Source organism: Vombatus ursinus, unplaced genomic scaffold (assembly GCF_900497805.2).
Source record: "Vombatus ursinus unplaced genomic scaffold, bare-nosed wombat genome assembly UNPS02014772.1, whole genome shotgun sequence".
Lineage (NCBI taxonomy): Eukaryota > Metazoa > Chordata > Mammalia > Diprotodontia > Vombatidae > Vombatus > Vombatus ursinus.
In genome coordinates this window covers 8174766-8192352 of record NW_020954550.1, presented here as the reverse complement: position 1 = coordinate 8192352, position 17587 = coordinate 8174766, and the positions used below count along the sequence as shown (strand labels likewise).

Below are 17587 nucleotides of genomic sequence, written 5' to 3'. Positions count from 1 at the left end.
AAACACTCCTTGCCCTCAAGGAGATTACAGTCTATTGAGGAAAGGCTTGCATAAATATAAGAATTTATATACAATAAATAAAAGAGAATATGGGTTGAGGGGAAAGTGGCTGCAATAGTAGCTTAGCAGGGAACAGGTCAGGTCAGATCAGGAAAGGCTTCATGTAGAATCTTCTCTGAAGGATTTATGGAAGAAAAAGGACAACACTTGCATGAAATGAGAAAGCCAAGGTGAGTTAAGATATGCAAAATGAAGAGTTGCCCCTACACCAATAAGGTCATGAATCTATCAGGGAAGATATTCAATACTTTCATGTTATCGAGTCTTAGCAGTCGGTAAATTGGAGCAGATCCCTGGAGGGAGGGTTGCTAACCCTGCAGTTGATCCTTGATTCTACTAGAGACAGAGGCCATTGAATGAGCTGGGTCACTGGATCATTTCTGGATATAGTATTTGAGCTTAGCATTGGCTGTTTTGTAGCTCTATTTGGCCTTACAGAATACTTTTGTTGGGGAGGAGCGGAGATTCAGAGCTCTCTTTCCTAATATGGAAGCAGCCACCAGAACTGGGCCAGGCTAAATAACGCTGACCTCGACGTGCTAATAGGACAGTACTTAATTGGCTTTGATTTTAATGTTGAACTGCTCCCTTGGTCACAGTGAAATTAAGTTTAGAAGAAATAAAGGAAGCGTTATTGTACTTACAAAGGCTGCCCTATCACTGACATTCCCAGAGTTATGTGGGGGGACAGATAATTGTCATCAAATATCATTTTGCTCAGAGAAACTGAGGCCAACTAATGTGCCCTGGTCAAGGGTAGAAAAACTCAGTTCTCATTGTTATAGCCATTCCCTGGATCACATTTTTATTCTGTCTCATGCATGGAAGCAGGTCTATACGTTCAGAAATCTTGATATCAAATACTCACAAACAGCTCCCTGTAGGTGAACTGAGCCTGATCAGTTTTGTCTGGGAGATTGATATGGACTTCAGAAAGCTTGATGCCTTTCTCTTCAAGCATTTGGATGAAAAATGAGGCAATGTAACGAGCAGAGGAGAGAGTGAACTATTTAAAACCGTCATCCTGAAGTTTAGCACTTGTGCTTTGCCAGATTGATTTCAAAGGCTGCCTCACAGATACCTTTTGATAAAGTACTCTTAATTCAGTATATTCAACAACAGAGCCCAGAATGATATTCTTCTACTCATTTGGCTATTAAATCACATTGTGTCAGAATATTTGTTAACTTTCCTTTCTTGTTTTCAAGAGCTCTAATACTTCACTGAAACTTAGAAGAAAACCCCGGGAAAGTGATTTTGAAACAATCAAATTGATTAGCAATGGAGCTTATGGGTGAGTAATTCAAGATAAGCTTCCTGTTGTACTTTAATGTAACAGAATTATATGTTTGTTCTCCATCATTCTCTTATACTAAACTGGTATTATCTTGCAATGGCTTTTTAAAATGTTTTCTTTATTAACATATCTTTCACCAAAGATTTCTCATGTGAAGTAAAGTTAAAACTCTTTTTTTTTCCTTCTAGTGAATTAGTGAATAAATATAAACTTAGAAGTTGCCCCTTCAGATTTTAAGGGTAAAGGGGGTTCTTATAATATCTCTTTTCTTATCTGCCCACCCCAGAATAGTGAAATAAGCATTGGATAGTTGAGGAATGCCTAAAGCTCTTTGGGTCAGATCTTTCCTGCAATGATGGTATCTCGGATAAATGCGCCATATTGCATTCAGCAATCCAACATTAAGATTATCCCATTTACTTCCTGTGTGCACCCTTCCCCTCCACCCCCCACCCCCAACACTATAGGAAGACTAGTGCTCAAATAAGAGGATTCAGTTAAATTTTGCGTAATTTCCATCCAATTTATCTCATGTCCTTTGTTCAGACAACTCATTTTAGTCTTCATGTCACTCCTGGAATGTTTTAAAGTCTAAGTTACAAGCTAAAACACTGTAATGATGTCCCTTTGAAGGCATGTTTTTGGAGTTTTTTTGGAGACTAGGTCTCTATTTCTTCTAGTCTGGAAGTGCAATTGCTGTTCATTTCAATTCGATTCAATAAACACTTATTAAGTACCTCCTGGAGCAGCTAGTGGATAGAGTGAGGAGCCTGAAGTCAAGAAGACTCTCCTTCCTGAGTTCAAATCTGACCTTACTAGTTGTGTGACCTTGGGCAAGTCACTTAGCCCTGGTTGCCTCAGTTTCCTCATCTGTCAAATGAGCTGGAGAAAGAAATGGAAAACTATTCCTGTATCTTTGCCAAGAAAACCCCAAATGGAATCACAAAGAGTTGTTCGAGCCTGAAAATGACTCAACAGCAACCTTAAAAGTGCCTACTATGTACAAGGCACTGAGCTAAGAGCTGGGGATGCAAAATGGGGCAAAAGATAGTCCCTGCCCTCTTGGAGCTTACAATCTAATAGGAGGGGGGCAACATGCAAATAAATACATACAAAGCAAGCTATATACAGGATGAATAGGAAATAATTAGCACAGGGAAGATACTGGAATTAAGACGGCTTCTGGTAGGAGGTGGAATTTTAGTTAAGATTTAAGGAATTATGGTCCTACTCTTAATCAGCTTTGACCTGTTCCTTTTCCGATCTGGGCTAATTCCCCGTCCTTGGGCAGTCTGGTAGCCCTCTGCTCCAGAGGCTCACCATGGTGGTGTCAGACTTAGTGCAGATACCTAACAGTTTTCACTCCTCTGCAGCTCAGAACTCTCACATTTAAGCATTCTACCGGCCTCAGCCTCACCAGGTAGTAGCAATTACAGGCACACATCGCCATGTTTGCCCTTGGCTTGTTTTTGTAGGAATTTGTATTCTTTTCCTTGTATTGGCCACGGTTTTAAGTGCTAGGTGAATCATTATGAATTGGTAAGAAAAAGCTGGAAAAGATATTACATCAGTGGTGCCTTATTTCTTTTAGACCATCAAAGGACACCAGTATAATTAACCAATAATCCTAGTTCCATCTGTAGATAGAAAGCCATAAACTATTCCACAGGCATTTATAGCACTTTATTATGTGTGTAAGCCAATGAAATAAAAATTATTGTTGCTGTGATAGGAGGGCTGGTTTCCCTTTTTTTTTCCTTCCTCCAATATTTTCCACTTCATAAATTTGGTGAAGTAACTTAAATATTTGTGAGTTTCTCCTATGCTTCACTGATTTATCTTTAGGAATATGTCAAGGGGCATGTTTTGTAATGTGCCTTGTAAATGCTTTCTGATGATATATTTTTGGAGTATTATATTTCCTTCAAGGACCTAATTGAAGGTTTTATTCCTAATGAATTTTTGGAAATGCTTTTCTGGAGTGTAAATTATTTTTTTCCTGGTTTGGGTTTGATGCTGTTGCTTTGAGTATTTCTTCCTTCATTAGTGGGATAGAAGGCTGAGCACATTTGACTTAATGTAACTCTGGGCTTGAGCATAACTAAATTGTATTTGATGTGGTATACTGGGTAAGACTATATACGAATACTGGTTTTATGAAAGTTTCAGCACCTATCTTAGCAGTACTCAGTGTTGTAATTGGTTGAGTAAACTCATTTGTAGTGCAATTAAACAACTGTATAGTAGATGAGGTATATCTGACTTTGGGGAATGGTTGGGAATATACAAGAAGTTAAACAAGCTGTGAATCAGTAAACACCCAGGATGTGGGCCAAGTCATTAATGGCTTCACAAGCTGTCTCTTTTAGCCTTTACCATCCAGCCAAAACTTTTTTTTTTCCTTTGGCTCCTCTCAAATTAAATTTCTCATTATATTTCCAGCAGATTTCCTCTACATTTTAATTATTTTAAATTTGAAGTTGGAATGAAGCTACACCCATTGGATCACCCACTCAAGATGCTGTTTACATGCTTATGTGAACCAGCCGAATGAATGGTTCACTTTATGGGTGGATGAACTCTCACTGTTGTAGGTTTTCCTAGGCAGTTGTACTTGAGTGTTATGTAACAATGTCTACTTGTGAGGGTGATTGACATTGAAACACATTCAGAAACTTTCCAGAATGGTATCATTTGGGGAGTTGGTGGCCCTGGGACTGAAATGCTTTGTTCTGAAAGGCTAACTACATTTGGACTAAAATACATGCCCTGATTTTCTCAACCTTGCGTTCAGTTGACAACTAACATTAGAAAATCGAGTCTCTAATTTACGGAACTGCAGATTATTTAACATTTGTTGATACTGATTTAACAATTGTTGATGTGATGATATTCTTAGCATCTCTCATGTTTATGCTTTAAAACCAGATTGGTTCTTAGTCATAACTTAGCTCTCTTCATTAGGGCTATTAATTTCTTGCTTCTTAAACTGGACAATCCTACTTGGATTTTGTCATTTCTACTTAAAATTCTTTACAGAGACAGAAGATTATTAAAGGAAAAAAAATAGTAAAAGCTATGTTTTTTACTTTTCCTCCTGTTCTCATACACACACACACACACAAAACAGATGTATTTGAAGGTAGACAAATCCAAGTGTTTTGCCTGTGTACACACATTTTTGAAAATACTGGAAGGGTATGTAAGCTGAATGGACTATGAATCAGAAGAGCTAGTTTCTTCTACCTCTACCACTTCATATGGGGGGCCCTGTTTTCTCATTTGTAAAATGAAGTGTTAGACTAGATGTTCCCTAACGCCCCTTGCAGCTGTAACTTTCTTTGGTTCAGTGTAGGCATACATATGCTCACTAGGTCCATGCTTTTCACGGTCACCTTCATTGGTACTCATATATTCTCAGCCCCACATATACAAACTCACAAAGAGTCACACAGTCCTTGCACTCTTGCACAAAGTTCTGTACCTAGATTTTCACATTCACTGTTCTTTCAGTTCTGGACCCTATCATTCCTTCCATTGGTTAGCTTCATGGTACAGTAGACAGAATGCGAGATTAGGGGAGTTACGAGACATGAATGCAAACCCTGCCTCAGGCACTTACTAGCTGTGTGATCTTGGACAAATTATTGAACCTCTCAAAGCTCCAGATTTCTCATCTATGAAATGAGGATACTGAGACTTGTAGTACTTTCCTCACAGGGTTGTTATGAAGAAATCTCTTCCCAAAATTTAAACATGCTATGCAAATATGTCTGTCTATCTGTCAGTCAGTCTTTCTCTTTTCCTATCTCTATCTTTCCTCCCTTTCTCTCACTCTTCCCTTCTCTTTCCCCATCTCTCTATGTCTCTCTCTCTGCATGTCTCTCTGTCTCTGTCTTCTCTTTCCTCTCTCTCCTCTCTCCCTCCTTCTCTCTGTCTCTGTCTCTCTCTGTGGGTCTGTTTCTGTCTCTCTGTCTCTCTCCGTCTCTCTCTCTCTTTCTCTCTCTCTCCTTGCACTTTTCTCACTGTGGGGAACTCCCTAGCATGGAAATTCCCTCCACTGATGAAGATCATCAGCCTGTTTGTAATATATTGTCTTAGGGTGTCACCCGAGGCACTCAGAGATTGAGTCACCTTAGAGAGACCCCTGGGGTTCTATAAGCCTTGCCTATGTGTGAGGTCCTGAACCCAGTTTTTTTTTTATCTCCACTTGAAAATAGTTTCAGAATGGTAAGCCACTACTAGACAAATATCAGCTGACTTTGGAGGATGGCTACAGAAGATGTAGGCTTTAATCCTTGCTCTGCCACTTATAACCCTATATGACCCCAGGCAAATCCTTTCATTTTCTTGAGCCTCAGTTTCCTCATCTGTAAAACCAGTGGATTGGACTACATAGCCTTTGAAGTCCCTTCCAACTTTACATCTATGATCTTAATGTACATTTGCAAGACACAGTGCTGTGATATTCTCTCTCATTACTTCTTCTTTATCTGAGTGAATCTGATTTCACTGACTTAAACTGGTTTGGGGCTGCCTGGGAGAGAGTACAGTTACTACATATCAAGAACCTTTCCCAAAGCAAATTGATTTTAGTGATTGTGAAATGTCAAAAAAATTTTTTAAAGCCAAACAAAATAATAAAACATCTCAGTCTTCTTCTAGGATGTTTGGATGTCAGCACACCTGTGGAATTAATTTTACTTGGTGAATTTTTTTTGTTGTTGTTGTTCTAAATATTGTTATTGTCAGAATATTCCAGTGAGAAAAACATACAAAAACTACCCCCAGGTTGAGGATTGGAAAACCTGGGAATATATGTGGAGTTTCTTACATGGTACCATGTAGAGGAAGAAGGAGAGACTGGCTTGGAATTAGGGTAAAAATGGGCTCAAGGAATATCCGTCCTTTTTTCTTACTTAACATCACATATACTTGACATCTTTCTTTTCTGTGGCTATCTCCATCAAACATATTACTAAACAGCTCTTTACATAATGAACTTCAAATATTCACTGGTAGCAACTGTTTGAAATGCATAATATCAAACTTCTAGAAGTGTTAAATGTGACATCCAAGACTATGGCATTTTTGAGTTGAACAGTAGCACAACCAGTTCATTCTCAAAAGGCATTTCTTGAGATATTTAGTAAATAATCTCCTTTTCAGCACAGCTACTTCATAAATTCATTGTTAAATGTTTTTTTTTTCTTTATCAGGTAAGCTTAACAGCTGATCCCAAAGAAAGCACAATAAAAAACCAGCCCTCTTCATAGCAATTGTACAGTATGCATTTGAGGATAGAAGGGGAGGCCAAGTTAATTTCTACTCCTATTGTATCTGTGCTTATTCTCACAAGTGAGTGGGTATGAACAAAGCTTTCTCTGGGATGAAGTAGAAGAAAGGAAAAATAAAATGGAATATATGTAGCATGAGATTATTGTAGAAAGAAAAGAAACCAAGGAAGAGGAGGGAAAATGCTATACGGGTCTGAAAGAATACCATTATCTAGAAGACAGAGAAAGGAAATGACTAAGTGTGTGAGGGAAGTTGTAGTTTGATTCAGTTGGGAAGGGGGAAAAATAAATGACCGCTCGCCAATTGCGTGAATGGAAAAAAAAAAAGATAGCTGTGCTTGTTAGGGAAGATGAAAACTTTGGGTTGAATTAAGATTGGGCTTACTGGAAACCCTGTAAATATTTCACCCTAATATCATAACTATGATATAGAGAGTATGTCTACTTTGAGGCTAGGCTGTCTTAGGTCGCCATTGATTTTTTTTTCCAGATAATAAATGTGGTTAGGACACATAATTAGAATTCCCAGGAAAAGCACATCACTGGAATATTCCTAGGGAACAGAGTCTCATATAGTATTTTTGTTTTGGGAGTGTGTGTATATGTATATGGGGACAGGGTGTGGTGTATATCTAAATGAATATTTTTTTTCATTTGTTGATGGATGCTTAACTATCACTGCAAACAGTTAACCAGTTAAATAATTACTGATGTGCTCTTTTCCGAACCTTAGAATTCTCACTTGCTCTCACTAGTGTGATAATCACAGACTAGGAGAGGTGTCCTGTGAGAAGGAGAAATACTCACTGCTCTTGGATGTAGTTCCCAGGTTACTGTTTTCTCAAAGCCCTCTCCACTCAAATTACTTGTCCTTTTAATCTTTGGTTTTCCCCTAGCCTCAGGAAAGTCAGTGCTGCTAACATTTGGGTGGGGGTAATAAAGCAGTGCCCTGATTCATGGATGTGTGGGGCCTAAGTGCAAGTTCTAAGTTGGGACAAAGGTATGAGATTAATCACCTTTCCCAAGGCCTTGATGTTGGGAAACGCGTTTCCTGTGGAAGCAAGAATGGGTGTGTCTCAGTCGGTGGTGAGTTAACAAGGAAATTAGAAGGTGTTTTATGGAATAGTCTCCTTCTGGCCACATCTCCACCTCTTCGGCCTCCTCCTTTTCACACCCCTTCACCCCCTGCCTCGAGCATACTGCTCATGTATCTGAAAATCTCATAGGATGAAAATTGCATGATATCCTCAGCAAAGTTTCCCAGGATTGAAACTGCTCCCCAGCTGTAAGCCAGACATTTTCAGAAGCTGTATTATTTCTTTCAGACCACCAGGGTACCATTTAGTAAATTACTGCTTTAGTCAATCAAGGAATAATACCTAACAGAGCTAGGGAGCTAGGGAGTTAGGCACTAGATAGAACCAGAGCATCATGTATAACTTCAGCCATCCTAACTCTGCTAAATTATATATCAGATTTTCTTTTTCAGTTTAAAAAAGCTGAACATCATTTTGTTAGTTATTGGAAAATTCCTCTACCTGGGGATTGTCCATTCACTACTTTGGGCAAAGAAGATGGATTTGATGTCTTTCTGTGTGACCTTTATTGAAGGAAAACCTAAAATCAATTCTAGCTTAAAGAATTTTGCTGAGTTTGGGATGTTTTTTTCTGGCTGTGGTCTCATGTGCTGTATCTTGACCTAAATGAGAAATTTGGAGCCACACGCAAAAATTGGGGTGGGAGGGGAATTAGTGACTGCAATTTAATGAATACCAGAAATGTACCACTCTTAATTTTTCTGAGAACACCCCATCTTCTATGCTTGCTTGCAGGGCTGTTTATTTTGTGCGGCATAAAGAATCCAGGCAGAGGTTTGCCATGAAGAAGATTAATAAACAGAACCTCATTCTCCGGAACCAGATTCAGCAGGCCTTTGTGGAACGTGATATCCTGACGTTTGCGGAAAATCCATTTGTGGTCAGCATGTACTGTTCCTTTGAAACAAGACGCCACTTGTGCATGGTCATGGAATATGTGGAAGGTAATCCTTGTTACTACATAGGAAAATATAATTGGACCAGAAAATTCCACTGGCCACCATTTTTATGTGATGGAAGCATTCTGTGTTTATACCATTCATTGTCCATGTCCAATTGGAAGCTGATGCCCAGCAATGAGATGGCTTTATTCCCAATTATTACATTCTGATAATTGCCTGTAAAATGCCTGATCTACAGTAATAAAGGGAAATTAGTGCTATTTGGAAATGTTTTTAATAGCTTGTAATCGTAACTACATTCTCACTTTGGTCTTCAATGCTCGAATTACAGATTTGAGTTTCTCTTTTATCCCCCTTCCATTCTTTTGTTAGACCATGGGCATTGCAAAGACCATGAGACTTTGTGTTAAGAAAAACCTGGGTTCAGATCCTGCTTTTGGCATTTACTATATAGGCGACTCTGGGCGAATTACTTAACCTGTCTCAGCCTTAATTTCCTCATCTGTAAAATGGGAATGATAATATCTGCAGTACCTAGGTCATAGGATTGAAGATGATATGGAGAGCTATGATGCATCATAGAGATGATATTTGAAATGCCCTTTGCCAGCTTTAAAATACTATATACATGTCAGTTATAACCATTATTAATGAAAGTCATCACATTTATTATAGTCGATCATCATAAAGAATGCATAAAACTAGGTCTTTGATTCACTTTTATCTTAGGATAAGAAGTAGAGGTGGAAAAGGGACAATGTTCAGGGTATTATCAGTTATCCCAGGTGTGAGCTGCTTACTATGGACTCACAAGAAGGGCTTGATTTTGAGTAGCTTTCCGGGTCCTAGACAATATTGTTCTCAGCTGTTTTATGTAGAGACAATACAAGCCTTGAACCCCTATGAATGGAATACAATATGACTTTAATGATGTTCTGATTATTGTTTAAAAACCTGCTGGGGGGGGGCGGGAAATGTACACATGATACAATTTAAGTCTCATTTTCATTATTAACATCTTTCTCCATCACTTTCTTAAGTCTTTAGATAGCAAAACAATAGATATCAAGCCCTGATTTGTACCATATGCCAGTTGCTGTGATGTAAATGGTCTCTCTGAAAATTTAACAGATGAATCTCATAAGTAAGCTGGCTCTGGTTCACCCCCAAATAACATGCATGTGAATAAAAATCGGGAAGTTGACCCTAAACCAAGAGATTTTTTTTTGCCTCTAATTTAAACTTTGGGGCAGCTAGCTGTCTCAGTGGATAGAGCACTGGACCTGGAGTCAGAAAGACCTGAGTTCAAATGTGACCTCAGATGCTAGCTCTGTGACACTGGGCAAGTCACTTAACCCTGTTAGTTTCCTCATCTGTTAAATGAGTTGGAGAAGGAAATGGCAAACTACCCCAGTGTCTTTGCCAAGAAAACCCCAAATGGGGTCATGAAGAGTTGGACATGACTGAATAGCAACAACAGTTTAAGCTTCTTCATTATTAGTCCCACCCCTTCCCCCATTTCACCATCTGATATCTTATGACAAGCATTTTATTCCCAAAATTAGTAGAAAATTCTGAATAACTCTATGATCCGTTGATGCTTTGAGTTTGACAAAAGAATACTTATTGTATGCTTTAAAATAATTAGCCCCATGAGAATCTAATTAAAGGCTTATGAGATTCATAATTGAATCTCCCATTTGTATAGGGCTTTATAATTTACACAGCCTTGTCACATGTATTCTGTCATCTGTTTAATCCTCACCATAGCCCCATGACATAGGCAAGGCAGGAGTCATTCTTGCCCTTTTTCAGATTTGGAAATTGAGACAAGGATAGGTTAAGTAACTTATTCAAAGTCATATCCAGCATGGGAGGCAAGAAGGCAAGCTTGGGCTCCCTTTTCCATTATATTACACTGCTGCTCTACTTCTGGGTAGCTAGGTGGCATAGTGGAAAGAACGGCAACACTGGAGTCAGAAGGACATGAGTTCAAATCTAATCTCAGACACTTTCTAGCTGTGTGACCTGGGGCAAGTCACTTATCCCCGTTTGCCTCAGTTTCCTTATCTGTAAAATGACCTGAAGAAGGAAATGGCAAATCACTTCAGTTCCTTTGTGAAGAAAACTCCAAATGGAGGCATAAAAAGTCAGACATGATTGAACAACAACAAAAACTCCTCTACCTTGCATAATGGTTTTGTGTTTAGTCCAATTTCACCAACAATTTTTGAGCGCCTCTCATATGTACAGCACTATGGAAGTAGGTCTTGAATAGAATGATGCGTCTGATGTGCCATGGTATGACCCCTGCCACAAAATTTCTTGATGTTTTGATTTCCTATTTTAACCACACACACCATTACTTGAAATGTATTCATTTAATAAATGCTATATGACCTGGGAGGTGAAGGGGAAGCAGCTGTGCTTACAGAATTTAGCATTCAAAACTGTAGATTCCATTTAGTTTAGTTGTTCCTGTACTATTTCTTATGTTTTACAGGGGGAGATTGTGCAACCTTAATGAAAAACATGGGACCTTTGCCAGTAGACATGGCTCGGATGTACTTTGCTGAGACAGTTCTAGCCTTGGAGTATCTGCATAATTATGGCATTGTGCACAGGGATTTGAAACCAGACAAGTATGTACCCTGAATGGATCCAGAAGCAGTTTTTACTGAAAAAAAAAAAGTAAAGAGATGAGAAATATAGAAGTATGCTTTTTTTTTTTTTTGCAAGAAAATGTTTCCCACTGATGCCAACCACTCTGGCCAGCTATGAATTCTCAGATAATAGGCATCTTATTCATTGAATGGGTTATTTTTAACAGTTATAATGAATATGTTGATTTTTATAATCCTTTAAGAGCTACCATGCTTGTAATAATAGCTTGAGGGGAACACATTTGTTCAAGGGGAAGAAATGAATATCAAAATGGGGCAATAGAAAAAGCTGTTTGTAAACTTGAAAGTGTGAGATATCTTTTAATATGCAAATTCAAGTCATTGTCAGATAGGAAACTTCATATGTAGTAAAGACCTATAATGTGTCATACACCTAGAAGTTGGAATCTCAAACAATAGTGAGTCTCCCTCTCTAGTCCTTGGGTCACCTGTTTCCTCAAAGGTTCATTCAAAGGAGCTTGCTGTTCTAGTACATGAAATATAATATTGAATTGTGACCACCTCTTCCTCCCCTTCCCCTTTCTAAATTAATGGCACAGCTTTTTAGAGGGATGAAATATATGCCATTATTTTTCCAAAGACCATCCGTGTTTTTAAAGCTTTATTGGAAATGTTTAGATGTTTATTTGTACCTAGCTCTCTTCCTCCACCCTCTCCACACTCAGACTTAATGTGCCAGTCAGTGAACAAGCATTTATTAAGCCCCTATCACTTGCCAGGCAGTATTCTAGGAGCAGAGAGAAATAGGCCATCCTTGCCCTCAGGGAGCTTGCATTCTTTTGTGGATTGGGGAGAACATGTATATATTTGTGCAAACTATATGCAAAGTAAGTACAAAATAATTTCAGGGAGCCAGCTGAGCCCTATTGTTAGGGGGATCAGAAAAGACCTTGGTTCCTCTGTTCTTGAGGACATGTATTTTTCAGGTACTTAGGCATGGGATCTTTGTTTGCTAAATGGTATTTGGCATCTTCACCTTACCTGACTGTACTTGTCTAATCACTTGCTGGCTTTTATGGTTGTAAACCACCTTGAGATGAGGTCCAACTCACATCATCTTGGTATTTGGTATGTTCTCATTCACAGTTTGCTGGTCACATCCATGGGACATATAAAGCTTACTGATTTTGGTTTATCCAAGGTGGGACTGATGAGCATGACCACCAATCTTTATGAGGGTCACATTGAGAAGGATGCTCGAGAATTCTTAGACAAGCAGGTAAGCGTGCTTCCTATTCCCTTCTAAAAAGAGATTACAGGAATTCCCATGTTTACCAGTGGAATTGCAAATAAAATAAATGTAAACCGTGGTTGCATCTCTGTTGGTGATTTAGATGTCTGTTCAAAAGTTACCTTTGGTATGCTGCAAATTGCTTCCATTTTTCTCCTTCCAGTCCCCTCTCCCCCTTCCTCCCTACTCCCACTGCCCACCTCCTCTGTGTCCCTCCTCCAACATTATGGTCTATTAGGAAGATGAATGATCTAATTGTACGCAAGTGGGATTGTGAGAGAGACAAATGGAAAACTGTTTTTATAAGGAATTCAGGAGTCTCAGCAGAGTACTTGTGGAACTCATGATGCATTGTACAATCAAGGGTTCTAAAATCCTAGATATGGCCCATTTCCCTTTCAGCATGCCTCATTACCATTTGCCCACAATCTGTTCACTGTAAAAGTTACTTAAGGTAAACCCATCTCAACTTTCAGACTTTCGTGTAGAAAGCAAGGTGTGGGAATATTCAAGTTCTATAGATACCAAAATGGACTTTTGGGCATGCATTATTATTTAGTTTAACATGTGTATATTTCAATTTAATATGCTAAAACAGGCAAAACTATTTAAATTCAATCAAATGTGACAAAATGGAATGTTTAGGATCTAGTTTTTCATCTTTGGTCCCTAAGTCATTGATTTTCTTTGGTGCTATTGATCTAATGTTCTAAGCCCTTTATCCAGGGCCATGTGGCTTGAGCAGGTGTGTATTTCCCTGAAATAATCACTGTTCAATCATCTTGTTAATTCTAACTTATTTCTAATATTTCAATTATTGCTAGGTCTGCGGGACACCTGAATATATTGCACCAGAAGTGATTCTGAGACAGGGTTATGGAAAGCCAGTGGACTGGTGGGCCATGGGAATCATTCTGTATGAGTTTCTGGTTGGATGCGTGCCATTCTTTGGGGACACACCAGAAGAGCTATTTGGACAAGTCATCAGTGGTAAATATCACCAGGATTCATTTTCAAGCTACTGCTGGGAAGCAGCTATTTAATGCAAATCCAAGGGGTATCTGAGACTCTGCTATTAAAATGTTAACCTTTAGCAAAAACTCGAGCCAACAAATTAAAAGAACTTGCTTTTGAAGCATATAACTAGTTTTCGTGATATCAAGGGTAATATTTGGCTGAAAACTAGTCTGAGAAAATGGTGTTGATGTACAATTCAGAAGTTCGTGAACACTATATCCAATGTTTATGGTGGACCATTTTTTACTAAAGGAATTGATGTGGGATTTACAAATGATTTGACTGTGGGCCAGTCTTTCCATCCTTAATAGGAAAGTTATATCAGGAAAGAAAAGGTTAATAGGGATGCTATTTGTATCAAAGGGAAAATGGCTAATAAAGACATTAACCAAAATGTAATAATCTCCTAAAACAAATGTCTACCGAATAATAAATAATGAGAAAGGGAAGGAAGCAAATTTAATTCACAGATTGTTAATGATTTCATTGGTGGTTGTTATGGTATAATGTTATTTCTGTAACAGCTGTTCTTCTTTCATTTAAAATTCAATAACCTTTAGATCTTAACCTGCATGCTGACCCTAACTATTGTCATGCAGCTTGTGGCAAAACTAAATGATAATTAAACAGAATTTTTCACTCTTCTACCTGCTGTTTCCATAAATTTCCCAGATGCGGAGATATAGATGGCCTCTATGTATGCCAAAAGTTTTATCTGACATCTCAGTTACCATATTCTCTTTGACTCTATTCTGGACCATGCTACCAGGTCCAGTAACATCAATAGGAAGAAGAGGGAGGTGAATAAACCCAGCTTTTCTCTATGTGAGGAGGAGAAGAATAATCCCAACACTAGTCTCTGTCTCTGACTTTGCAAGCCAGGCATGTTTGTAAACTTTAATGAAGTGGATTTGTGGGTTGTCTGCAGTGCATGACCCTTTTATACAATATCCTAGCTGTTTATGGATTTATAACCGTGCTGTTTTTCTGATGTGATATACCAAGGCCTGAGTGGCAAGGGGAATCAACTGTTTAATTAACACAAGCGGCAAATGCTGGCTTTGTTCTCCATGCCTTACGGCTGAGATGCATATTCATGTTTTATTTTCCAAATCAGATTTAAACTGCAGGCAGAGGAAGCTAGAGGCAGACACACACAGAAATAACTCATGTTTTTTATTGCATTTCCTTACACACAGGCACGCACACATCTTCAGGCAAGGGCTTTTTAAGATGTAGAAAATATTACAATATTCATGACAAAATTTTAAATACTTCAATTATGATTATTTTGAGTGTCTCTCCTCAGTCCTGGGAATCTGCCCTGCCTCCCCCATCCCCCCCTTTTAAAACTCCTATGTTTCTTATGTATTTTTCACTAAATTCTTTTATTGTTATGAGAAGAACATAAAACATGCCTTTGGGGCAGATTTTTTGTTAGAGTGAGCCCAGAAATTGGATATCTTTTGCTCTTAGAATTTTTTCACCCAGAGAGCTGACCACCCTTGCTCTGTTAAACGCTGAAAGCTCTATGGAGTAACTGTCACATCAGGATTTGGGGACAGGGACAGTCTTGTTTGTGTTAACCTTTATTTTTCCAACCCAGTAAATCCTGGGTCTATGAGGGTTCAAGAAGTGCCTGATGGTGAAATAAAATAAAAGACTAATCTGAATGTAATTGAAGCATATATTGTTTTATTATCAGTGTGAAGGTGATCAGCAGGTCTGTAGAAAAGATGGGTGCCCAGAGACAAATAGAAGAAGATTCTGGAGTATTCAGAAGAAACTGAATGAAATCCTGACAGGGCTTCCCCAGACATATACTCCCTCCCTGGGGCTGACAGTGATGGCCACTGCTGTCACTGTGTCATCCACATTTAAAAAAAGAAATGTTTATCTTTCTTGTAGATGAAATCAATTGGCCTGAAAAAGATGAAGCACCCCCTCCCGATGCCCAGGATCTGATTACACTGCTACTCCGGCAGAATCCTCTGGAGAGACTGGGAACAGGTTAGGGTACAACTTGTTTTAATTTTTGCTAATATGCAAGAAATAACGTCTACGTGAAACATGGTGAGGCTTTTGTTTGTGTTTTGTTTTGCATGGGAAACATCTGTTAGTCGATGTAGAACATGACGACAACTCATTATAGCAACGATGTTTAGGGATACTATTGTGTATGGGTTGTGGAGCTTTTTTTTTTTTCTTTTTGCTGACTCAGAGCAGTGTTCAAAAAAGAGAGCATTTTTTTTTTTTTGGTATGAAACAGAAGCTACTCTTGCTGTAAACAAGAGCAGAGCCTTATCTCAGAATAAACCTAGATACCACACAGAGCTCTCCTCCTGAAAAAGTAAGCATTAGTAATCACTTGAACAGGGGAAAGTAGAACTAACTGGTCCAGTTCAAGGCATGGCACCCTTTTCCCAAGCTCACAAGTAATCTGATCCAGCAAATTACTTCCCACAGACTTTGGGTTAGGTGATTGGTACTTGAACTAATTACTAGAAAATGAGAGCCTGGGGAAGGACTGTGCTATCTTATCATTGGCATTCAGCACTGTGGCCTGAGGAGGAGGATTAAAAGCACAGGCTTTTGAGGTTAAGGAGATAAAAGAAATTAGAAGAAAGCCAGCTGACTATTATGTTGCCAATTTTCTATTTTGGCTCCTTCTCTTCCTCCTTTGCATATCTCTAGTTAGGTGGCACAGTGGATAGAGTACTAGACTTGGAATCAGGAAATCTCATCTTGGTGAATTCAAATCTGGCCTCAGACACTTACTTGCTGTGTGACTTTGGGCAAGTAACTTAACCCTGTTTGCCTCAGTTCCTCATCTGTAAAATGAGCTGGAGAAAGAAATGGCAAACCCCTCCAATATCTTTGCCAAGAAAACTCCAAACAGGGTCACAAAGAGTCAGACACGACTGAAGCAAGTGAACAGCAACAACAAAACTTTAAGAGGAAAGATTGGCCAATAATATTAGATGGTAAAAACCATAGATATAACTGTGCTGAGCTGCCTGGGATCAAGCTCAGATAACTAGATAAATCTATTGATAGCCATAATTTCCATTAACATTTTCCTCTTCACCATGGCCAATGTTGTATATTCATTCTCTCTCTTTCTCTCTGTCTCTCTCTCTCTCTCTTTCTCTCTGTTTCTGTCTCTCTGTCTCTCTCCTCTCTGTCTGTCTCTGTCTCTCTCCTCTGTCTTCTTTACTCTCTCTCTTCCCCCCTCTTTCTCCCTCTTTCCTTTCCTATACTTCCTCTTTCTCTCTCATCTCCTTTTTCCTCTTTCTCCTTTCTTTCTCCTCTTCCTTTCTCTCTACTCTCCTCTCTTCTCCCCCACTCTTAAATATTAGAAAATATTGCAGAAAGAAAAAAAAAAACACAGTAACTGTACCAGATAAGTCTTATGCTGTGGTCTGTATTTACCCCTTAAACTGTCCTTTGGGAGGTATTCCCCTTGCCTCCTCTAGTTAAGAGAGTGCAAGCCTTTGTGCTGCTGCATTTGAGGGCTCGGGGGCTGAAGCTCACTCTGAGCTGGCCATTAAGATGACATGTAATTTTTCATGTTGTTGATGGATCCACAGCTCTGTTTCTGGGACACAGATAGCTTGTCTCCCTTCTCATCAGATGGAGTAAAGAGGATGTTTGTGCCATGTATTTGTGTGTGTGTGTATGTGTATGCGTGTATGTGCACATGCACCACTCTACCTTAAAGAAGCTGGCTGTGATTGTGGAGTTATGTTTTAGCAACTGTATACCTCCATTCCTTTTTACTTAGTGTTGTTTATTTTTTAAAATTTCCCCACGGTAATAATAATACTTGGTAACATTTATATAGTACTTTCAGTTTTACAGAGCACTTTACGTATGTTCTTTCATTTGATTGACACAATGACCTCATAATATGAGGGAGGTCCTGCTATTAGCCCCATTTTACAGATGAGGAAAATGAGTCTCAGAGAGATTAAGGGACTCACCCAAGGATTACATAACTGG

General features: G+C 38.8%; 1 protein-coding gene across 5 annotated transcripts in view; it reads left to right on the top strand.

Annotated features, from left to right (window-relative positions):
- Nucleotides 1-17587, top strand: part of MAST4 (microtubule associated serine/threonine kinase family member 4) — a 783557-nt gene that overhangs the window by 726252 nt on the left and 39718 nt on the right. For all 5 annotated transcript variants that reach the window (XM_027863400.1, XM_027863401.1, XM_027863399.1 and 2 more), the window contains 6 exons: nt 1269-1354; nt 8487-8695; nt 11157-11295; nt 12424-12556; nt 13393-13558; nt 15494-15595. In XM_027863400.1, coding sequence (XP_027719201.1) covers nt 1269-1354; nt 8487-8695; nt 11157-11295; nt 12424-12556; nt 13393-13558; nt 15494-15595 — 835 coding nt within the window. The remainder of the gene's footprint in view (nt 1-1268; nt 1355-8486; nt 8696-11156; nt 11296-12423; nt 12557-13392; nt 13559-15493; nt 15596-17587) is intronic.